The 23,673-nt window shown below is 47.9% G+C and overlaps 6 protein-coding genes across 6 annotated transcripts; 1 reads left to right on the plus strand and 5 right to left on the minus strand.

Annotated features, from left to right (window-relative positions):
• Nucleotides 1-3,743: 3,743 nt before the first annotated feature.
• Nucleotides 3,744-5,013, plus strand: P175DRAFT_0485182 (DUF4419 domain-containing protein; the record flags this gene model as incomplete). The annotated part of the gene is made up of 1 exon (XM_040895593.1): nt 3,744-5,013. The coding sequence occupies exon 1, from the start codon at nt 3,931-3,933 to the stop codon at nt 5,011-5,013; it is 1,083 nt and encodes a 360-aa protein (XP_040749494.1). The 5' UTR covers nt 3,744-3,930.
• Nucleotides 5,014-5,234: 221 nt separating this feature from the next.
• P175DRAFT_0503995 (transferase hexapeptide domain protein) lies at nt 5,235-6,148 on the minus strand. Its single transcript, XM_040897746.1, has one exon. It carries the CDS (start codon nt 6,083-6,085, stop codon nt 5,252-5,254), a length of 834 nt encoding a protein of 277 aa, XP_040749495.1. The 5' UTR covers nt 6,086-6,148; the 3' UTR covers nt 5,235-5,251.
• An 81-nt stretch (nt 6,149-6,229) lies between these two features.
• Nucleotides 6,230-7,210, minus strand: P175DRAFT_0464667 (Mg-dependent acid phosphatase). The gene is made up of 2 exons (XM_040894852.1): nt 6,880-7,210; nt 6,230-6,823 (listed from the first exon to the last, which is right to left on the minus strand). Exons 1-2 carry the CDS (start codon nt 7,071-7,073, stop codon nt 6,373-6,375), a joined length of 645 nt encoding a protein of 214 aa, XP_040749496.1. The 5' UTR covers nt 7,074-7,210; the 3' UTR covers nt 6,230-6,372.
• A 419-nt stretch (nt 7,211-7,629) lies between these two features.
• Nucleotides 7,630-9,697, minus strand: P175DRAFT_0444397 (uncharacterized protein; the record flags this gene model as incomplete). Its single annotated transcript, XM_040894230.1, has 4 exons — nt 7,630-8,762; nt 8,835-9,456; nt 9,559-9,606; nt 9,674-9,697. 4 exons carry the CDS (start codon nt 9,695-9,697, stop codon nt 7,630-7,632), a joined length of 1,827 nt encoding a protein of 608 aa, XP_040749497.1.
• A 972-nt stretch (nt 9,698-10,669) lies between these two features.
• On the minus strand, nt 10,670-15,586 carry P175DRAFT_0560004 (putative DEAD/DEAH box DNA helicase (Mer3); the record flags this gene model as incomplete). The annotated part of the gene is made up of 10 exons (XM_040900954.1): nt 10,670-11,376; nt 11,826-12,026; nt 12,097-12,194; nt 12,247-12,401; nt 12,459-13,034; nt 13,085-13,773; nt 13,823-14,004; nt 14,057-15,054; nt 15,143-15,252; nt 15,322-15,586. 10 exons carry the CDS (start codon nt 15,584-15,586, stop codon nt 10,670-10,672), a joined length of 3,981 nt encoding a protein of 1,326 aa, XP_040749498.1.
• A 523-nt stretch (nt 15,587-16,109) lies between these two features.
• Nucleotides 16,110-22,130, minus strand: P175DRAFT_0511556 (putative UDP-galactose transporter; the record flags this gene model as incomplete). Its single annotated transcript, XM_040898596.1, has 10 exons — nt 16,110-16,406; nt 16,477-17,451; nt 17,526-17,555; nt 17,677-17,757; nt 18,605-18,664; nt 18,689-18,704; nt 19,882-21,674; nt 21,696-21,732; nt 21,754-21,833; nt 21,864-22,130. 10 exons carry the CDS (start codon nt 22,128-22,130, stop codon nt 16,110-16,112), a joined length of 3,636 nt encoding a protein of 1,211 aa, XP_040749499.1.
• Between the last annotated feature and the right edge of the window lie 1,543 nt (nt 22,131-23,673).

The following is a 23,673-nucleotide window of genomic DNA, read 5'->3' on the forward strand; positions in this document are numbered from 1 at the left end:
GTGTCAGCACGGGAAGCCATGGAGGCTCGGGCTGCTTCATCCCAAGAACAGTTGAAAAATGCGGAGGATAGGATACAAGAAAGTCGTGCCAGACTTACGGAGCAGTTCAAGGCTCGATCTAAGGATCTTACGGGTCGTATCAACGCCAAGCAAGTGGAGTTAACCGCGATGATTCAAGAGAAGGAGGTTCTTCAGGAGGAGTTGAAAACAACCAAAGAGGAGCTGAATCAGCTGAAGACTAAGATGGCTGAGAAACCTGTAGCACCCGCTACCCAGGAGGGATCTGGTGTCGACTCCACTCCAGCATCCCAGTTCCCAGCTCCTACAACCCAACTGCCTGCCCCAAGCGAAGATGAAAGAGTTAAGGTTCTGGAGGAGAAGGCTCAGCGTCTCGAGGCGGCTCTTGTCGAAAAGGATGCTGCCTTGGCTGCTAAAGATGCTGAGATTGAGACGAAGATTAAGGAGAGATCAGAAAAGTTGAAAGAAATCTTCAATGGCAAGATGGCAGAAGCCCGAGCAGCACATCGACAGGAGGTTGCACGATTAACTGCTGGGCAACAAACAGCCCCTGCGCCGCAAGCCGACCAGGAGGCCCCAGCCACTCCATCCAAGAGCGAGGGTGGTCTCCCCGAGTTGACCGAAAGCCAGGCGAAAGAGCTTGTTTCCAAAAACGAAACCATTCGAATGATCATTCGCAACAACATTCGAACCATGCTTGCCAAGGAAAAAGAAAAGCAAGAAACCCAACAAGCCCAACAAGCCCAACAAGTCCAGCCGACCCAGCCGACCCCAGAGGCCCTCGCTGCGATGGAACAAAAGTTCAATGATGAAAGAGAGGCCCTCAAGAAAGCCCACGAGGAGGGCATGGAAGAGAAGATCAAATCTGCTGTCGAGCTGTCAGACAAGAAATCTTTAGCTAGGATTAGTATGCTTGACTCCAGATGCAGAACTGCACAGGCCAAGATCGAAGTGGTCCAGAAAGCGGCTGCAGAAACTCCTCAGAAAGCGGTTGTCGAGGTTTGGGAGATTGCTAAAGTTGCCAGGGCTCCACCTGTGCAAGCACAAACCCCCAAAGCCGCCGTTCCAGCGGCAACCCCAGTTCCTGTGCCCTCACCTGCCCCCCAAGTCCTCCAGGCTGCTCCTGCGACGCCGTCACCTGCCCCACGTGTCATTCCTGCAGCTCAACAAGCGCCCACCCCTGCAGCTGCCACCGAAACAACTGCTCCGTCGGCAAGCGCAACCCCGGCGCAGGCTGAGGCACAGCCGCAGACAAATGAGCGACCCCAAGAGCAATCACAGGTGGACGGTGGTGCTACAGCAACAGCAAATGCAACCCCTGCCAACCCATTCGGACAGATTCAAAACAAACAGCCCCCTTCTTTACCAAGTAAACCTCCAGCTGGAACCGGCCCTGGAGTACTACGAGCTCTGCAATCTGGACTTCCGGTTGCAAGAGGTGGCCGTGCTGTTGGTCGAGGTGGCTCTCACCAGCAGAATCCTTTCGGTCAATCTTCACAACAGCCACCGCAAGCGCAGGTCCAGTCCCAAGGGCAGCAACAGCAAGCACCGCCGCAGTCTCAGAGCCAGCGCGGTACCGGCCTTCTACGCGGTCGAGGTGGACGAGGCGGCCATCAAGGTCGGGGTGGAAACCAGAACGTGCAGACGTCTAATGTCCCTCCTGGACAAGGCCAAGCAAGCCCCGGTGGTGGTCGAGGAGCCTTGAGCGCTTCGGCGCGCCAGTTTGTCCCCCAGGGAAATAAGCGGGCCCGAGAAGATGGAGGAGACACTGCTAGCGAAGGAAGTGCCAGTGGAGGAAAGAGAATTAGAGGTGGAGGACATGCAAGGGGCTCTTAGGCGTCTTGCATCCGGTTATTCACCCATGCGTTCTTTAATTATGTCCTTGTTCACGTTTGAATTCCATTTATTTTGCCATGGGTGGGGAAAGCATAACAAGCATTTCAAAAGGTTTATATCCCTCTATTTGGACGGAAGACGAAAGCTAAGAGGGGAATCTTCTTATTTCCTTTGTTTTAAAGGGTGACTATCCATTTTAGTTTCTTATTTTATGAAAGGACTCGGTTGATTGTATAGACATTCGATGTTCTCTTGCCTGCGTACTACTCTAGTTAAGCCAGTACAAGTGGTCTCTCTCACATTGTATAACTACAGAGGCTAATTAAATTGGATTTCTCGAGTTCAAAATTCTTAAATCTGGCTTCGCACCGACAGCCGGCTTTTGCTCTTTTGGCCTTCCCAACTTGGCGTTTAGAAGCAACTGCACGATATCATCAAAGTTCAGAAGAGACGCAAAACCCAGCGCTGACCTCTTCCGCCTGGTTCTCTGGTAGATATCAGCCCCAGCGTCTAGTAAATATTCAACGGCAAGATGATTGCCTGCAATAGCCGCCATATGCAAAGCAGTTACCGAATCAAGTTCCTGACCAACATCAGCCCCGGAACGAAGCAGGAGCCGTACCATCTCCGCATACAATCTTTTCTGCCCGAGCTTCCACGCCAACCGCGGCGACTGACATATCTCACTGACGCCCATCTCGGCTATCGACATTGCCTCTATCGCACGAGGCCCCCCAGCAGCCAGAAGCAGCGGGAAAGACCACTCCCCGCATTTCAACCGCTGCTCCCCCGAGACCGAGACCGCTGCGCCAGCATCTAGCAGGGCCTCGACGCACGCAAGGTGCCCATTGCAAATGGCGAGCGCGAGAGCCGTGACACCGCGCCGGGGCAGTTCCAGCTCGGCCCCACGAGCAGCCAGCAAGCGGACGATCTCCGCGTGGCCATTCCCCGCGGCTCCATGGATGGGCGCGCCAATGTCGAAGTTCAGGTTCTGTGTAGCGCCGGAATCCAGAAGCAGGCGGACGATCTGGGCATGGCCAGCTTCGGAAGCGTAGTGTAGTGCGGACACGCCGCTCCAGTCCCATTCGTGAACACTTGCGCCGTGATCGAGAAGCATTCGCGCAATCGCCAGGTTCCCTTGCCTGGAAGCGAGCAGTAACGGGGTGGTGTTTGGGTCTCGCGCCCCAGGTCCCATATGGGCGCTTGGGTGCGCACCGGCGGAAAGCAGGAACTTCGCGGCGCTCACGAAATTTTCCCGGGCTGCCAAGTGCAAGAGACTGTTGCCGTCGTCGTCGTATTTGTTTACGTCTTCGATTCTCATTATCCATAGAGGAGGCAGGAGTTTACTTTCGACCAAGGACAGTTTTGCCTGGAAATCCAGACGCGCGATGATCAGGAGCTGCACCTCCGGTATTAGATTGGTGAAGGAGGGGCTCATTCTCTGAATAAAGAGATCAATCCAAGAATCTATTCTTTGATCAAGTCTGTAATGAACGGTGTCAATTGGCCTGAGTTATATATACATTCCAAGAAAGATCCGAGAGCACGCAGCAAGTTTAGGCTGGAGACTCAGTAGGCAGCCACCAATTAAGCGTGGATGGATCGAACTATTCCTTCCTCTTGACAATAAAACAAGAAATATATATAGAATATATGGGTTATTGGCAACTTCAAAGAGTTGGAATATTAATATGACAATATATAGACAGCCTTCTAATCAACAGAAAGGTGTATACATATCTATCCATGTGTAGCTGGATGTGTGTGTATATATGTATTTTCTTGCCCTATTTCAGTCAAGTTTACAGCACATGTAGTGAGCACCGTTTTGATATTGAAAATTCCGCAAGAATAATCAAGTTTAGATCCCATATCTGGTTTATCAAACTGACAAGACTCTTCTTATAATGATTCATGGTTCGCTCCTTCCAAGCACAACTGTCCACATGAAGAGAGCCCAGTCTTATATCTTTCTCTTGAAGCATAGGCTTAACAAATTTCCCCCTATTTATCCTCATCTCTTTAATGATCCTATCTAGAACTAAAATCCAGTCTTTCCAGTAATTCATATTCAATATGCCAATCACTATTAATCCGTCAAAAAACAGTGCAGCTGCTTGGCAGCCCGCCAATCGCTTTCCAGCCGCTTCGTCTGCGAAAGACCTCCTTCACTCCATTCTGAAAAACAAACGCACATCCTGTCCCAATCCGATCAACCCGTTCAAGATGATCATTCAGAGCTCATTTAACCATCCTATCGAGAGCTCACACTACTTTGCCAGCAAAAACGGCTTCGTCCACGGATGCATCGAGGCGTACAACTACCACCATCATCTAGTCCTTCGGCCTGACGATGTGTGGTTCGCAATGCTGACCCAGTTGAGCGTACATGTCCATGCTCATCTTGAAGACCAGTATCACTTCTTGGTGGACCACGAAGGCCAAAAGGAGCTTGTCATTCAAGTGGCCTCGATTGACCGGACCGATAAGGGTGCTTTTGCCGTGATAATCGCCTTTGAAATGCAGAAATGCATCATAGACGCAGATCTTCGAGAATGGGTTGTGCCTGAGTTCACGACGACCACAGTCACTGATCGGGCTACTGCGAGCGCCGTGATGATGGGCACGATGCAGAAGCATTTTGTCTCCGTCTGTGAGATGTCCTGTGGCTTGCCGTCCGTGACCCTTCTGGGGACTTTCGAGGACTGGGTAAAGCTTCGGGAGAAAAGCAAGAGGCTGATCATCTATGGTGATGAGCCGAGGAGATGGTATGAGAAGCTGAGGCCTGTGCTGGATAGCTTTGTGAATACCTTTATCCATCCGGAGAGTGACGCGGTGCGAGACTTTTGGCAGTCTATTTGTGACATCAAGGGGGAAAGTGGAAGCTCGACCTTTTCCGGCTGGATCACGACGTTCTGTTTCTGGGATGAGAACGGGGTCTGCTTGCATGACACGAAGCCGGGAGAGACCACGGAGCTTGGATTAGATGAGATGCCCGTGGGGTTTGTAAAGTTGCCTGCTCGGCTGGAATATAGCCGGATCACTGTCGAAACAGAGATCCTAGCCGGTTCGGTGGCTGTTCGGGCCAGCAAGCAGTCAACGCAGGGTCAGCTTGATACAGTTCAACCGGAATGTGGATGGTTTATGTATGAGGTGTGAATACGTACTTTAGGCAGTATAGCGTAGTTATTCTTTCCGGCATCTTTAACGATGTTTCACTAGGTCTAAATATAAATCCAACTTTGGAATTCTTTCAATAACCAACAATACAGCATTATAGGTCTAGCCAGGGGTATATAAAATCCGAATGTAACAAAACTCGCCAAGTACACCACATAATCGAACCCACCAAGCTGGGATACATCCTGAAGCAAAATACAAAAAAAAAAAAAAAAAATCATCTCCTCCTCCCTCCCCCAGAAGATGCAATATACTTCACAAGCACCTCCCTCTCCTTATGCAAGCCAACCATCCTCGCATCCTCCGCGGCCCGACCCTCCAGCGTCATCTCCAACGCCTGCACACTCCCCCCCCCAGCAGCAGCAGCAGCAGCAGCAGCAAGCGCCACAGGCCCAGCCTTCTTCCCTACAACCTTAATCTTCCTCCGGATTCCAAAACCAGCCCCGATCCCCCAAACAACCGCCCACTCAGGCACCTTGGTGTTCGTAGGGACTTCGCACCGCGCACAGATTTTCGCATGCGCACCGATGGACACCCGCCGGTGGACGATAGCAAGAGCGTCAACGACAGCGGCGGAATGGATCTGCACTCCGGGGTGAACCGTAGCCACGGGACCGATTGTAACGTTTGCCGAGATGCGAATCGGAAGCTCACCACCACCACCTCCTTCTCCGTATCCGCTGGCACTGGCACTGGCTGCATTTCGTGCTCGTCCTTGTCCCCGGGTAGACGCTCCAGATCCAGGGGCGATTCCAACCGAGGCCTTCTCGCTAATTATGCATCCGTCGCCGATTACAACGGGTCCGTCGTGCGAGTATATCCGGGCGCGAGGGTGGATGATTGAGCCGGACCCGATTGTGATCCGGTGTGGTCCTTGGAAGACGGCCGAGTCGGAGATGGTTGCGGTGGGGTGTGCGGTGACGGGGGCTCGGGGGGGAGCTGAGGCTGGGGGGGCGGAGCTGGCTGTTGTTGCTAAGGGACGGTGGTGCGGAGGGGGTCGTAGGTGGCTTTGTTGGGGGGTGGGGCGGGATGAGCTGTGTCTTGGGTCCATTGAATATATTTTTTATTGTTGTTGTTATTGGGATTGATTGAGTTGAGGTGGAATGGTAGAATGGTGGTGGTGGTGGTGGTGTTGGAGATGACAGTTGTGGGACGCGGAAGAGGTAAATTACGTGGTTGGTACTTTAATTCAACCTCAACTTCAAAATGCGATTCTGGGTAAATAAATCAATAGCTCCTTTATCTCTTCCTTTCATGCCTTCTTTCGAGGCTGGGTATCTCATAACAAGTCTAAATACCGACTTCAAACCAAATCCAATATCAAATCAATTCAACCCCTCACTGCCCTCCCCAAGTTACAGCAGGCTTAATCCCATTTCTCTTCCGCCATGCCCAAACCCCCCGATCCACCTCCTCCTTGGTCATGCCATCTCTAACCAAACAAAACGTCACCCCGAGCTCCATCTCCACATTTCGGTTCCGAGCCTCGTCGTCGAAAAAGAGCATATCCTCGTACGCAACCCCACTCGCCTGATGAATGCGCGAAAAATGCTGTGTCTTGGTCGCGGGGAAAATCTGCACGTAGTCGAAGTAGTCTAGGGCACGAATAGATTTGGTCTTGTTGGCCGGGTTATCCGAGAAATTCGGGATGATGTGTAAGGCCTTGAGCATGTCGCGGGCTAGATCTGGTGCGTGGGTGCGCGAGGCGAGAGCCAGCGGGATCGAGCGGTTTTTGCAAGCGTAGATGATGGAGGAGACGCCCGGGTAGAAGGCAAAGGATTCATTCCACCTAGACCAACACAAGGTTAGTATGTTTTGTCTCTTACACGAGCCAGGAGGGCATACTTGTCAGTGCAACGGGAGTTGTTGTCGCGGGGCTTAATTGGTGCGCTGACATGGGTGTCGACCCAAAACGGCCATAGAGTGTAGTCCAGATCAAAGGCGATCAGCTTAGGGAGTGGGAGACCATCGTTGAATGTAGCAGGCGCATTGGAGCTGTCTTCCAACGGCTGGGTATTTGTTCTCTTTGCGCGGATCATTCTCCGGCCGGTTGTCTAATTAATGAAAAAAAGAAGATATGCGGGACTTGATCTGGGATCCTAATGCGGCTCCTGATTAAAAAAAAAACAAAACAAAACAGACGCTAGTGTCTATAGTATTGGAACGAGTGTACAAGTCCTGTAGAGAAGGACAAGAAGGCATAACTTGATAATTGATCGATGTTGCGGGGGAATCGGGGGGGGTCACGTGCGATTCCCCATCTTCGACAAGCCCTACTTTCGAACAACTTCAGTCTTTGAGAACCTTCATTAGTATTCATTCGAGGGTGAAATGTACATCTGGTTGAATCCTGCTATTTCAGTTACCCCTAATATGTCATACAAACCAGTCACATCATCACCCCAAGCTTGATTAATCTGTTCCCAACCCGTTTTTGGTTCCTTTCCTTGTGCCTTGTTTTTTTTTTTTTTTTTTTTTTTTTTTTGGTTTCCCTGCTTAAAATCCATCATGATCACCCCCAATATTAACAGATTAAAAGTACACACATGGATGAAACTTTGTAGTCAAGGTAAACAAGACATGCGCCCTCAAAATTCAAGCCAAAGGGGTATAAGCAAAGCAGTTCACAGTCTCCAAGAACTTCCAGATCTGCTGGTGGTCTTCGGTACCCTTGATAGTCAGCTCGTAAGCGACTATATCCCAATCGGAGGCGTAGTGGAGAATTTGGTCTTGCTGTTCTTGGTCCAAAATGCCATCGGCACCGACTGCCTCCGCGATAATTCGACGCCAGATGTCCAACGGAACTCTAAAGCGTCCTTCCCCCTTGCGAGTCTTGTGAGGAGCACTCAAGTGACGAGCAGGTACATTTTCGCAACGGTGAGACTGGTTGCCGCTCGCCTCTAATGATTGTTCGGTCTTCAGCTCGACAGGCTTAGCAGCAACAGGGGGTGCGGCAGGGACGTCTTTGTAGTTGGTTGGCCGAAGGGCAGGAAACTCAGCATCGAACCTCTCAGCGGCTGGGTGGAATGGCCCGATAGGAAATGAATATTTCGGCTCTAAATCGCATAAAAAGCGCACGGTTCGCCTAGGCTTTTCCGGCTTGGGCTCAGGCTCTTCAATGCGCTCTTCAACTGCAACTTCCTCGACAGCTGATTCTTCCTCTTCTTCTGACCCAGTCTCCGCGTTCCGATCCTGATCATTGAGCAAAAGGGCACGGGCGACGATCATCATCTTCAACGCCGTGATGGAAATTTGACTGGCATGCACTCCTTCGTGCTTAAGAAATTCCATGCGAACTCGCTTGGAGAGCCGGCTATACTCAAGCACACGCTTGCTCTGTAGCTTTCTCTGGTCATCGCCGTCGGTTCCAGACTCCTCATCCTCAAACGAAACATGGACTCTGGACTCATGGATAGTCTCAGCCACTTCAAGGAGCTTCGTCGCAAATGGTGCAAGGCCGCCATTGGGCTTCCAAACAATACTTTTGGAGCTTTTTTCGCATTCGTGAATGGTATAGGCTTTTCCCGTAGGGAGGAACGCCAAAAGCTGCTCGGGAGTACGCTGCATCTGGAGCATACAGGATAAATGCACAGCGCTGCAGACGCTGATCCCGGAATCTGACAAATTAAGATAGGGGATTGAGCGGAGACCTCTAGTGCAGGTGTACTTCTTCAAGTCCGCGGCAGTAAAAGCCTTGCTGTTTGCAACCGCAGTTGAGTGGGAGGCAGCTATACCCAGAAACTGTCAGCTTGTTTTACTTTCAAATCAAAGTCAAGGGTGGATGTGGATGTGTGTCTTACCATTCTGACGAACAACCTTTCCCTTACAAGGCGATTTCTTCACACGACCCGCACGAGAACTCTCATTTTCTTTCTCGCTGTTCAAATTTTTCAAAGCAGCAAGCTCTTCAGAAACAACATCAACTTCCTCATCCAGCTTTGTTCCGATAATAGCCCCAGCATCAGCTTCAAGATAATCAAGGTCACTCTTGATGTAAACACGGGCCAGGATCTCCAACCCCACAGGTCCAAGTGGGTTACCACTAAGATCCAGTTTCTTAAGCATAAAGCAGTTGGTAAATGATTTCAAAAAGGAATTCCAGATCATCTGCTCCTCTGCGCTAACAACCTGGATTTCATTCTGAGATAAATCAAGCTCTCGCAGATCTCCAGGACTGAGAGTGATCACCTCAGCTAGCTTCGCCAGGGACTGGATGGTGAGCTGGTTACTCTGCAGATGGAACTCGGTAACCTTGGTCAGGCCAGATGGGTGCTGCTCATTGCGGTACTTGACACAATCAATCAGATCATCGATGAACTGGGCGAATCCCGCATCAGTAAGGTCTTTGCAAGCGATGTCAATTTCAAGAGTTGGGTCTCTTGCTGCTGCCTTGGATCCGGTGCCTGGGGGGATACGTTTCTTCTATGAAAGCGGGTTAGTCTTGGGGTATTTGGATAAAACTAGAGATAGATTTTGATGGATTTTTGAAATAGATATGACGGATAGAAAAGCAAGGAGACTTACGAGGTCCTTAGAGACAACCTGGCCCGCCTTAATTCCACCGATCTTTCTCTATATGTTTCATACTTGTCAGTCATGCTCTAGTCAGAAGATGCTTTGGATGTAGACATAGACATACCGCTGAATAATTGAGCTTCCCCATTCTGAGCCAATTCTGCAGGTCTACAGGTGGTGGCTATCTGTCTGAATTTCAACGTCAGTGTTGGGAACCCTCATAACAATACATGACAGAATGGACCAATAGCTAGAGAAACAAACAGATAGAACAAAAAAGAATAGAATACATAGGTAGATGATGTTATTATTTTCAACACAAAGCTTGGGAGAGTGATGCCATCCAGTTCACGCGCGCGGTCGCGACGCAACGCAAAAGAAACAAAGTATAGAAGAGCTTGATACCCCACCCCACCTAAATAGAGAAGACTTGATAGTACTACTCACCTTACAGTGTTTCTGATAAGAACCCTCTACCCTAGAGAGTTAGGCTAGAAAGAATAGATGGATGTCTTCGATCAAGGTGTAGAGGAGTGCAAGAGTACTGAAACCACAAGAGAATCTCGTAGATCAATAAGGGCAAGGATGTTAGCTGAGTATATCATGATCCTATTTAATAGAATTGACTGGAAAGAGAAGATATGTTGTTTTAGGAGAGTCTTTCTTACTTACCTTCTTCTTGATGCTTTGATACTGGGTATCAAGAATGGATGTAAGAGCTTGGGAGAAAAGCATGGGAAAGAAGAAGAAGAAGAAAGAAGAAATAGGATGCGTAGGGTTCTTGTCAAACAGAGACAAAAGGGAGTTTCTTGTTGCTAGGTAGATATCAAGAGCTAGGAATCATATTCACTCATTCACTATTACATGCAATATTCGCTTAGTTTAGTAAGTCCCCTTAAGCGAGCCTCAAAAACCGCTAAGTAGTCTGTTACTGCTTTGAATTTGATGAATGAAAGATATTAACGCTTCATATCGCTTTAGAATTCACATTTGTAGCACTTCTGCAAGCTTCAAGGGCTAACTAGGCTTCGGCAGCCATTCAGACAAGATCAAAAGGCAGTTGAAAGCATAACAACCTTCATATGATTAGTATTAGTACCATGCAAAGGACCATATTCTTCTAAAAGAAATCAACAATATCTTTGAACTCGTTCAGTAGATCAGGATCGATACCCTCCCAGTCTGTTGAGACAGAACTTATACCTGATATCTCGAACAACCCACGAGACTCGACTGCATTATATTTGAAACCAGCTCCAGGATTATCCGTTTTTCCTAGTGGGAAAGAATCCACTTGGGAGTCACCGTCATATTTTAACTTCTTAGTGTAGGATCTGCTGTCATCCACTAGAGAATTTTTTCGTTTTTGCCATCCGCAGGGGTTTTCTGGATGTCCCTCGACCAACAAATCGGCAACCACGTGTTGAGGTTCCGGGTATGTGAGATCTATCAAAGAAGTTTCCGGAATAGTATTTTCTTTGCGTAAAGGCTCCATCAAAGGCGAATGCACTGGGGATAGCATAATATCACACTCAAGCCAAGGTTCCGCAGGCACGGGTCTATTTTGAATGACAGCTGGAGTGTCGGGGGCTTGTTGGGAGTCCGTCTTCATCGAATCACCTATAACACCGAAGAACAATGTTGATAATGACGGTATATCACTAAGACCATCACTTCCATAATCGCTCGAAGAATCCACAGTATTGCCTTTTTGACTAGCCATCCGGGATAATCCTGGTACGGTGGAATCTTGCAATAGGCTCTCTGTTGAAGTCGAAACTGTCAAACTGTCTTTGTTCCTTTCATTTTCAGAAAATTTGCGAACAACTGTTGGACATGCAGGCCTTTTTAATATGTTAGCTGACAGTGTCGATTGACTAAGCCTCATGGTCCCCTGGCCTCCTCCATCAGATTGTTTCTTGAATGATTTAGGAGGCTTTTTAAGGCCTTCTCGACAGCAAAGGTGTTTACACCTGGTCTCCTTAGTTTAATTCTTCTAACGATCTGATAGGATCTTACGTTAATTTATCCTTGCACTTGTGGTTGCATGCCCGTAGTCCATTGTCCAGCCGGGTTGGTTCTTTGTAAGTTTCATGGTTGCCTTTTATCTTTTCCTTCATTTTGATCTCTTTCCCAGTTGCTTTTGGATATCCTATGCTTGTGGCTGAACCTGAAGCTCTGTGGGGCTCTTCATTATTCCCGTTATTTAGAAATTTTGGTCTTTGTTCAAACTACAAGCTAATCAAGTATAACAAATCCAAGGGAATGACACATACCTGCTTCAAGAAACTCACCAAACAATGCATCATCGCTATCAAAGGAATCAACATTATTCGTACCAGTAGATTTTACTACGCAAGTTTCTTTGCTTATAGTTTCTTCCTGGTCTGCCATCTTAATTAGGCTTTTCCCATGATTTCCTGGAAACGATGACGGTGGAAGCTCCGGTTTCAACACAGCACTTCTCAGAGTTCCAGCTATGTACGGCTCCTTAGTCCCAAGCAACGACCAGATACTGCATTAAGACGGCCATCCTGAAGTACGTACCGATTTCATCACACATAACATGGCATGTAACAAACTGAGTCGGGCTCTTCAATTCCGCGATCAAGAGTATCTCATGGCTATTCTGGATTCCACTCACACTGGTTGACATTAATGCCATAGCCTCCCCGGAAAAGAAAAGTGCTGACTTACCTGATGCGTCGGAAGTCAATGAGATAACCATCAGAAATTTCCGCCAGAAAGCAAACATGGACGGGTCGCCTCTGAAAGAATTTCGGACACTTTTCATTTATGAATCCAATTTCCGCTTTGAATCGTATCTTCGCTATAGGTCCCGGTCTGACGTCCTAGAAATATCCAAGTTAGGAACATCGTCTTATGTGATATCAAATGATTCTTTATACCTTTCCTGTCATTTTTACCGAGACCCGTAGCTTCGGGAAATCTGCAAGACGACCGCGTAGCTTAACCCCGAATGGCGGGTTTCTGCTCAATATCATGTCAATCTGATGAGGCTCGGTCTCTTCTAAAGTCTCAATGCTCGTGATTCCATTTGCTGCCAGCTTCCTGACTGCGACTACTCCCACCTGTTCAATCTGTTTGATCTGGAGCGGTGACCTATCCCAAACCTTTGCAGCCAAGCTTCTTGCAAGCTCTAACGCATTCATAGCTGTCACTGAGTCCTGAAGGTGTACTTGGCAGTCTATAATGCATCTAATCAGGCGGTTGACATGAGAAAAGACAAAATTCTTGTCCTGTTGAAATGCAAATTTGTATTTCTGAAATTGCTCTCCGTCAGGAAATTCAACCGCTCCGAGTTCAGATTGAATTAGAAGAGATACTTTGTGAGCCGGAAGCGCTATATCAACTTTGATCGGAATGCTGATATCTGGAGAGCGGTTGATTTCTTTATACAGAGTCTTTTCTCCTACTTTGAGACGAGCATTGTGAAACTCTTCTGCTTCGGATATCGCTGAAAGCTGTGTTGAATCAGTATCACTTTCTAAGTCCGTAAAAAATCTAGACTTACAATCTGAGCGATACCTGCCTGCTTGTTTAAAGCAAGGAAGGACTGCATCGTCTTAAATCGTACATAATACCGGGCCATAGCGTCCCCGAATGGTGTAGAGCGGAGACCTTCAAGGGTAACTAACCCACATTCTTGGAGAAGCTTGATATCCTTCTGGCAAATCTGGCGAAGCATTTCATCTTCGTCGTCCTGGTTGGCACCTTCTCTGAGTTGATAATGTGTCGGGTTCCTTCTCAGCCTCACAAATAGAAACGTTCCAGCAAGCCACCTGATAGCGGACTCTATATCTGTAACAGTTCCAAGCCCGATTTCAGCGTTCAAGTGGTCAATTAGGTTCAGATGCAAGCAGCTTTCGAGGCTCTCAGAACCAGATACCAACTTTTCATAGTGACTTACACGCTCTTTCCGGGTGAGGATGACCGCTGTTGCGCTGTCGTCAAACTGCGGCCGGCCTGCGCGTCCAAGCATTTGCATTATCTCGAGATCTGAGTACTCCTGGCAGCAGCCATCTTGCCATCCTACCGTATTTTTAATAATAACCAGATGACATGGTAGATTTACTCCGACTGCGAGAGTTGAAGTGCAGCATATAATACTTATTTGCCCCCCGAGAAACCCATTCTCAACTTGATGTCGATCTGCAGCATCAAGGCCAGCATGATGAAAACCAACTCCTGCACTCACTGTAGCTGTGGCATGCCAGTTAGCATAGAACCAGGCCAGTAAAGATAAACTTACTCTTCAAATCTAGATTTTTAACCTCCATCGGCTTGTTCAAACCTTTCCACAGTCTCGCCGGAGGATTCGATATCGACCATAGGCGTGCAAGCTCCTTGGCAGTTGCGACAGCCGAATTTCTTGTGCAACAGAATATCATAATAGGCTTTCTGCATGAATGTGTCGTAATAATATCAAGGAGTCTAAGAACTCAATGTTTAGTTCAGGCATCGGAAAACGTTACACAAGTCTTACTTCGAGTTGCACATCTTATCGAATGCAAAGTCATTGCTGTGCGACTGATATCCGTACACAACTTTCTGCAGCTTTACGGGACGAAACTCCTCATCGAAGTGTTCCCTCTGTGCGGGAACATGCTGGTTCGTAGAATTCCTACCAAGCCAGGTTGCAATATCTTCGGAATTGGGGATGGTCGCACTCAATGCAATGAATCGAACAGTAGATCCAATAGATTTCATTCGAGACACAACCGCCTCCAAAGTCGCGCCGCGAGCTTCTTTGAGTGTATGCACCTCGTCAATGAGAAATAGTTTCACCAATTGCATTAATCGTGCATGGTCCTTCCATTTTCGTGTCATACTGTCCCATTTTTCCGGAGTTGTAACAATGATTTGACTGTTCTGGACGTGTCTTAATTGCGTCTGATCCGTATCACCAGTGAGCTCCGCACACTGAAGCCCAAGTGCATGAAACTTTCGATTCCAATCACGAAACCTTTCAGAGCAAAGAGACTTGGTAGGCGCTTGATAAATAACCTTGAACCGTTCATCCTTCAAATTGTTGAGCAAGCGACAAATTGCCAATTCCATGACAACTGTCTTGCCGCTTCCCGTAGGTGCTGCTAGAACGAGGTTATCATCGCTCCTATAGACCGACTGAAAACACTTGGACTGAACCGCGTTGAACACGGGGAAATGAAAAAGTGATCTATAGTTATCTGGGAGCTCGCGCAGAGATACTAGAACAATACCTCGACTAGAAACCGGCAAATTTTGGAAAACCGTATTCTTTCCAGAACTCATTGTTGATGAAATATCAGGATTATCATAAGAGTGAGGTGTCCCAAGCCCCGTGAAACGGAACTGAGAATCCTGATGTGACCTCCTCGTTGTAATGTCCTGATCTCGAAACGGTGCAGCTGCTCTTCCATTCTGGAGCCTTGTCAATGCACTAGAAGCATCTCCTATGTCGACATCTGATGAACTGGAGCCCAAGGTTCTATGTAAAGTGGCCTGCGAATCTAAATTATTTGATTAGCTCAAATTCGATCAATTGCGGCAGTTTAGCGTTTCGGTACATGCCATTGAAAAATCTAGATACCTGAGTTGGAGGATGTTCCTGTCGCTGATGATATGTCGAGTGGTGGTCTGTATTAGAGGAAGACTGGATGCTCCCGGAAGGTTCGTCAGTGTGTGCTAACAGCTCAAGGTCTAGTAAGTAGTTAGTGAGTACATAATTCAAAGATAAGGTATATATCAGGTAGTTTTCAATCTACTTACCAAATGCATCTAGTTGTAAATCATCATTATAGCCATCCTCCCCAGCGGGAATGAATCCACTATCAGGATAGAACAATTGAAATTTCTGCTTCTGAGATGTATCAAGGGCCGGTGGAGTCTGAGCTCCATCGATAAGCTTTTGATCGATTATACGACTAGACTGAGGTTGGCCGGATGTGGGAAACTGGCCATTAGTCCTTCTTTTGAACGAGAGACCACGTCCATGGCGAGGGGTGCAGAACGGGCGATTCATTTCTCTCCTCATGGTGAGTGAAATTCGATTTTTTGAAAGCTCTGTTTTTGAAGAAAGCTGATGATCCAATTGGTTTAAAGATGAGGGATTGATGCAGATCCAAGATGATGAATAGGAATCTCTCATCATCAGATAGGACATAAGTCACCTGCACCCACGTGGATGCAGTACTCGGGAGAAGTATCATTAACATAGTGTAGACTAAAATGCTAGTATTTGACCGGAATATCAGGGCGGCTATGGAGTCAGAATCTTTTCATGTGCTCCATAATGATATCAAACTATTAGTATTCAATAGTTTTAGGCCCGCGTAGCAATAGGTTCAGCTTATGCTAGAGAAACAATTGGAGTCAGGTAGCAGCCCAATAATTTTGTATTTGCAACCCAAGGCAATGGTGCAAGATGGTTTCTACTTATGTTTTTATTCACTTCCAATGCCAAATATTCAAAGGAACAAATACAAGGTATGATATTCACACAGGAAATGCGACATTCGTAGCCATATCATCAATATCAGTCAATTCGTAAGTACGTATCATTTGAAGAACCCACCCCCCCCGGTTCGCGAGTTACCGATTCTTGCATGGCCTGGCGAGGTAGGCCTTGACGTTGAGATGCCTGCATCCGACAAGAAAGGGGTACTTGGGAGCTTGATAGAAATCTCGTTAGGCGAGGATGAAGGCGAGGCTTCAGCACTCTTGCTATCTTTATCAAAGCGCTCGATACGAATTGGTGGTGGACGAAGGACCTGTCGCTTAACCTGAACAGACCCTGAGTTAGGGTTATCACTGAGGTAGGTAGCCACCAACACCGCAAAGGTGCCAATGAGAAACTAAGAAGAATGGCGTGTTAGAAAAGTCTAAAGAACAGTTGATCTGCAAATTTGTTATCGCAATACGTACTGAGAGAGTGGGTTCAAACTCGAAGAGCCAAACACTAGCCACTGTTGTGACGACAATACTTGTGGCCGAGGCAACATTCGTGCTATCTGCATAAGCACACCCAGTGCAGAAAGATGCAGTAATCCCTCCAACAGCTTGCACCAGGATCGTAGACCAAACAACCCAGTTGTAGCCATCGAAAAGTCCACCGGTTGCAATCTTCTCCCCATCCAGGAATACAACGCCAATGAATAACGCAGGGAAGATCGAGTAGATAGCGAGTTGCACATTCCGGATCCAAAGTGAAGTTGCCTTTACGCTATCCTTGAGCACCTTCTCAAAATATACACCGGCAACGCCAGAGGCTCCACAAGCAGCAATGGCGGCCAAAAGGCCAACCGCCGCATTCAATTGCGGGGTCGCAGTCAGCAGATCCTCCTGGATTCCCTCATAGGTCGCGGAACGTTTATGCAGGTTCCCGCCATTTAGCTTCACCGACTTCCACTCTTCCAGCGAGCGTGGGAAATCAAAGTGCGAAGCTGCATGCTCCAATGCATTCTCATCTAGGCTACCGTTGGGAATCTGGGCCAGGCCCACCCCCAGCAGGAGTAGAAGCATCAAGGCCCATTTGCGTGGGGAAATAGTTCTCTTCAACAGCACCAGACCGAATATCGAGCTCACAATAAGCTGCAGCTGGTATGATACTTGAAACGTCGCAGCTTGTAGATTGGAAAGTGCAATATATTGAAGCGAATTCGCCAGGGTATAAAGACCGGCCGGTATCGCAAGCTTCCAACTGTCACCGGAAAAGACAGCTGCTGTGAGAGATAAAAGAAGGGAGGTCGCAGGCACAGACGGAGGGGCTGTTTTTGAGACTTCATATAGTGCAACTGTCAAGGATACAGCGAGTTTGATAACTTCGCTAAAAAAGACGGCGGTTGATGTTAGATATCGCTTGCCACCAGTGGGTGGCATAATCCTGGAGTAATGCGCTAGCTAGAAGAGAAAATATTTAAATCAGATGTCTATCAAACGGGCCAAGGCATCCCGGGGTGGGGGGTTCAACGAACAAGGACGAATGTGGTATACTGCGCAGTCAACTGCATGCGAAAGCAGAATTAGCCCAATATTTACTCTAATGTCAATAATAATCGCAGCCCATTATTCCTCTGCATGATTCTTTCTTTTCTTTTTCTTTCTTTCTTTAACAAATCGACTAACCAGAATCCAAGAAGAACTCCTCCAAACCGCCACGCGCCCCGCAGGCTGTCGTTGGACTGTTTCCCCCATGGTGATTGATAGCTGTGTCCTCCCAGCAGACACGATGAATGGTGTCAGACAGGCGCACAAAATGTGAAAACAGAGGCCGTTGTGATGTTGTATGGTAATAGGGGCTAGGCTTAATCTGCCGAGGATGTTTCATGCAGTTCACAGTGCGCGTGGAAGTACTGGGGTCGTGGGTTATCGATTTCCAATGGGGGGGTTGGTCCACCAAGACGAAAATCGACTCCAACTATATATCGACGATAGTTAAAAGAGGGAACTTTCCTCTCATTCAGTCAAGACAAGGAGGAAAATCATCCAGCGGCGAGAAATCAAGACAAAAGTTATCATGCAGTGTTTCTTTTCTCTTTCTTAGTGGGCGGTGTGGATCATGGGGGAGGGTGGGCGGTCGCACTATTTCAGCAATATCGACCAGTGATTCCTCAGGCAGGACACCGATTCGCCCAGGCGGCGCCCCTGATCGCTGGTAAGAAAGAGAAGAGTTCCCCTGAATCCATGGTTGATGGACGTCACTGGTAACAGTAAAGTGGGTAAAATAATATGGGGAAAAAATGATCAAAACTATGAGCTGTTAACTGATAATTCCTAATGAATTTAACTAGTTCTATTCCTGATAGCAATAACTGTACGAGAGAGAGAAAACGAAGGAAGGAAGAAAAAAAAGACACATACCTACCTGATAGAAAGATCAGGTAGCTTTTATTATATAGCGGGTAATTATAAGAAATGCCTATAAACTAATTTTTCCTGATAAAGATTTTCTAGGAAGAAATTAAAACAAAAAATAATAGTAGTAGTAGTAGTAGTAGTAGCTATTGTATCTAAGACTTATTGTAAACATGATAACCCCTTGGCACATACATACCTGGCCCAGCCGCCCAGGTAACCTGGGCCAGGGATCGTATCCACCCAAGCCAACGAAGCTCTGGGCTCAGATTGCTCAGATCACAGTGATCTGATGGAGGCTGTTAAATTACCATCGGAGAAATACCAGGAAACAGCACCCGGCTTTCGAGAGAGATTATCCCCCGGTCTCGTAGACGGTCGAGTCGCGGTGGGGAAGCGTATCTTGGTGTCCTCATGGGTTGCGGTATGGCCTCCCTGGCTTTGAAGACGCACTCCATGGCGAGAAGATCTTGTGGCTTTGACGACTTGGATTGATTCAACAACGCCTTTCCTATATACGCAGACGGTAAAAGTCTCCGGCACGGATCAACTATAGTCCATCCATAGGTCACGCGACCGCAGACAGGGGGCTCGAGCGCCCCCTTAAAGCGGCAATGGCAATGTCCGAACGAGGTAGGAAAGAAGGCGCTTGGGGTTTTTTTGAACAGTACGGAGTACTTAGGTACTACTACTTACTAACTAGTAGGTAGTAACTACTAGTAGACTACTGTGTACATTGTAACTAGGTAGAACTACCTAGGTACCTACTCTGGAGGTCGGTCACTTAATCGAGGGAAGATATAGGGTACCGTTGGACCGTACTACTATGGTATTATTTAGACTCATCTCCCCAAAGGCTAAACCTCTTTCTTGATCTTCGCTTCGGATTTCAAAGGCACACGCATTTTAGCATTTCTTCTCCCTTGCATCTCCGAGTGATCTGCCACGTTGCTGGAGTGACGCCATTCAATATTTTCCGGCAGTCACAGATTGTATACATGGGAGTCAGATAGTGGAGTACAAGGTAAATGCCATCAACCGCATGCCGATCTCTAATGAAGCAGCTAAACAAGGAGATCCCCGATGCGTCAACTTCAATCCACATTGTGGTACAGTACATATGATTATTCTATATTTATTTTTATTTTTTTTTCCTTTGCTACCTATTATCCAAAACTTGTCGTGAACAATGTAATCTAATGCACGCTGCTAGCACTCAACCCTCACAATAGATGAAACAGGGGGAATAAATATGTCGAGGACATGAAAAAAAAAAGGGTAGGGAGAAAAAAGAAGAAAGTATATAGAGAGCGAAAGGTGTGATTGATGTGTCTGTCACGGTTATAATGGGTCATGAAGGATTGACATAAAAAGAAAATATGGATGATTAGTGAACGCGATCGAGGGAGACGCCAGGTCGTGAGAGGATCAAAGTTAATTATAAAAGTTGTTAATGTACGGCCGTCACACTGCTACCACCTATCGTTATTCCAGCCCAAAGCCCAAATCGGAAAATCGTTGCTTCCTTTCGAGGTTTCAGTAGGGCTGCTAAGCACAATTGCCTCGCTGCTGTCAGTCCGCCTTCTCGAATGCTGTCTTCGAACTTCGGGAACTGGGGGTGGCGGTTGGCGCGGCGGGGGCTTTTGTGATGGTAAAGGTGAGAAGCGGTGAATAGGAAGGGTCGGGGTCAAAGGAGATGTCCCGCTGGTCGCGGGAGAAGGGAGGCTTTCAGAGTACGCTAAACTCACACGGGGCGACGCACCAGAGTTTGTGGTCTTGTGTTCGGAGTCAGAACTCGCACCATGCGGTGTGCGTGCCGTACCTGGAGGAGGAAATCCAGGGCTTAAACGCAAGAATGACGTGTCGGAGCAATAGAACGAATCGCGAGATGGGCCAGAAATTACGGAATGACGATCAGGTTCCAGAGCTTCTTGGAAGAGGCTTGGAGTAATTTTGCCTTTCCGCTGTCTCACTGCCTCGAGCAAATGCTCTTCTTGCCGAGTGACCGCAACGAGTCGGCTCCTCCTATTGATCTCTTTGTGAGACACGATGCTTTGAGATGGCGTATTTTGAGAGATGGTAGAATTTCTCATCTGGCGGAAGATAGGGTCATTGTGAAAAAAGTCAGGCTCTAATATAGTTGGGACGCCGCTGGAGCGGCGAGACTGGCTATTTAAAGATGATGGCTTTGCGGTAGTACTAGCAGTAGTAGCAGCAGAAGGCTCACGTCGGACCTTGGCTGTTCTCGGAATAGGGCGTGAGCTTCGGGTGCTTGATGATGGAGGACGCTCAACACTCCTTAACGTGCCCTTAGTAGCCTGAGCAGCTGCAGCTGTGCAAATCTCGGCATCGGATTCCCCGTATGTAGCCACGCTGTCTCGCTGGGCCCGGCGAACCTTTTCTGCAGGTTTGAACAAGTCTTCCTCCTCGTCCTCGTCCTCAGAAGACGAAAGACATAGGACACTGGATTTATTGAGATCCGAGGTTTTCAATGCACTTTTACTACTCTTCTTAGACACCATCGGGCTCTTACGAGCATTGGCACGCAAGTTAGACTGGGATGATGGAGGTAGGCTTGCCATTGCCTGCGGTTTGGGCCCAGAAGATGCCTTTGCAGACAAGTAGGTTTCTTTACCCCGGTCACCGACGGTGTGGTGTGAAGGCATATTACGAACTGTTGTTTGTGAAGAGACCGTTGATTTGCCAGACAGGGGGGCTGATTCAGTAGACTTGGAGTCGCCTTGTCGAAGTTGCTCCCTGCTCCGGGAGCTAAAGTTTAGCAGGCTATATCGAACACGGTCATTTGAACGGGGAGTCAGCTGGGTATCATGTTTCTTCTCCAAAGCCAGGTCCATCTCGCTAGTTTGCACTATTCTTTCCGTCGAAGGTTCTACCCACTGCGGGCTCTTCGTAACGGGCGATCCAGGAGAATTGAGCACCCCATTAATGGTCTGGTGGCTGTTCTCCAGGCGAGTAGAGACTCTTGGCAGCGGCGGTACCTTTGTAAGCTTCCTTCCAGGTGAACGGTTTCCCTGTTTAGCTGCCTTTGCTGTAGAATGTTCCGAGGTTACCGAAATTGGAGAGGGAGACGACATCAGGCGTGTAGGTGAAAGAAGAGGTGGGGTGGCTGATTGTGGTTTGGGGAAGAGTAAAGAAAGATCGATTCTTGGAGGGCGACTCTTTCGTCTCGAGTCCTTCGTAGAGCCTTTTGGTCGTTCGAATGATGGGCTCGTTTTGTCATTCGAGTGCTGTCCAATGATATCCATAGTCTGACCATTCTCCCTTGCCACTGTGCCAAAGCTTGGGTTCAAGTCTGCCGGCAATTCTCTCGAGCGATAATGTGAGAACAAGGCTGATGATGAGCCAGACTGATGGAGTTTCTTTGAGTGTTGGAGAGCGGGGGGAGGGTCATTTGTCGCGCGATACTCCTGACCCAACAAAGGGGATGAAGCTCGGACCCGCAGGTGTGGTAGAGGCAGGATGTTTTCTGTGTCAAAGCTTTTGGGTGTGATTTCGGGAGCATTCAGGAAGCTTGGTCGTCTGCTTGTTCGCTTATCGGGTGGCCTATGATATTCATTATCTAGAGCAATGCTTGTCGTTCCCAGGATTTTCTGGGCCTTGCTCATTCTCCTCGACCTCATGTCCCCCTGATCATTTCTGGCGGAAAGCATGTCGCTTGTGGGAGCATTCATGCTCGATGTCCTGAGTGGTATATGGAAAGACATTTTGACCACCGCCTCTATTAAAGGCGGATCAGCCGTGTGTTTCAAGGCAGATTTGCAGTCTCGAGTGTACTCTTTTCAGGAGAGTTTCGGGGTCGGTCAAGCGAACGTGTTTCAGTGTCGCTGAAGAATAAAAATGCAGGTTGGCAGTCTTGTAGTGAAGGAATTGGAGGATGCTTTCGAGTATTCTCACCAGATGGAGGTCGTGTTGTTGCTGGCGTCCAACAGAGAAATCTTCCCCACCCTAAGAAAATTCGGCAAATTAAAGACGTTGAAACAAACTGACAGGTGCCTGCACCGGAGAGTTTTGTTTACTTTTTTATTTCGAAATTTGACTACCTAGAGTCGCAAAAGAATTGGAAAGAATGATTGATGGATTGGTCTGAAGAAAGAGTAAGAGAGTGGGAAATATGGATAAAAGAACGACAAGGGCCAACAACAAAGCGCAGAAGGAGGGAAATAATTATTCTGAAGGACTGTGGACGAGCGCAAGCAGCAGCCCACCTGGTTTTATCAGTTGACAAGCACCAGGAGAGGGTCTGGTCGGAGGAGAAGTGGGTTAAATAAATGGGGGGTTATGTAGCGGCGCAGAGATGAAGATTATTATTAGTAGCGAGGAATCGGAGTACAACAGCCTCTCGCCTATGTACACTTCCGCCCGCGCCATTTTCGCAGTGTCCACCTTCGCGCACCATCAACCGGGTTCTTTTCTCTTCTTTAATTAAGTCTTAATTTATTCTAGTACGCAATTGATCGTCTAGACCCTCGACTCTCCGCGTTCTTTCATCCAAACCCGGAGTCAACGAGGTCTTTTTAAGGGGATCTAAACAGCAACAACGGCAGCTCATCAGTGTATCTTAGGAGTCTAACTCGCTTATTTGGAGGAGACAGGGGGAGTCAATGATCAGTACTTCGTACACGCGTGAGGTTCCTCAAATAGCCCTGCACATCGGGGAGAGAACCGCAGGACCGGTTCACGATCGATCAAGAAAGTTGTTACTGATCAATTCGGGAAGGAGTGGTGTGAAGCCTCATACTCTATGCAGTAAAGCATCGACAGGGACTCTGATATAGTCCACAAAGGAACGACCCAGTTGTCATCGACCATTGACAGCTTTGGAGAAAGGCCACTACAATTGGAAGTATTTATGGGGAAACTGGGGCAGACTTTCCTCGCTCCTTGGTTATGGACTTCAAGATATCTCAAGACATACTCTGTGCGCACTACTGAGTGAGTGAGTGTCGGGGAAACAACACACACGGGGCAACTTCCGTCAGTCAATGCAAAGTGGATTAAAAGCTTTTGCTGCTTTTTGTCTCGAATTATCTTTTACTAGCGCCGACTGTGGCCCCAACCCACCCGCCGCGACTTCTCCCAGTCTTTCGGACCAGGACGACGGCAGATGGCTGTCATACACACAGGACTAGCTCTGGCGCGAATGCTGGGCAAAAGGCATGGTTGCTTTTTTCTCCCTTGCCCTTTTTCCTACTCTGTATGGACTATGGAGTAGGTATCGCGTACACCTCTTCCCTTGTGGGTTGTTCC

Source organism: Aspergillus ochraceoroseus, assembly GCF_002846915.1.
Source record: "Aspergillus ochraceoroseus IBT 24754 chromosome Unknown P175scaffold_8, whole genome shotgun sequence".
NCBI lineage: Eukaryota > Fungi > Ascomycota > Eurotiomycetes > Eurotiales > Aspergillaceae > Aspergillus > Aspergillus ochraceoroseus.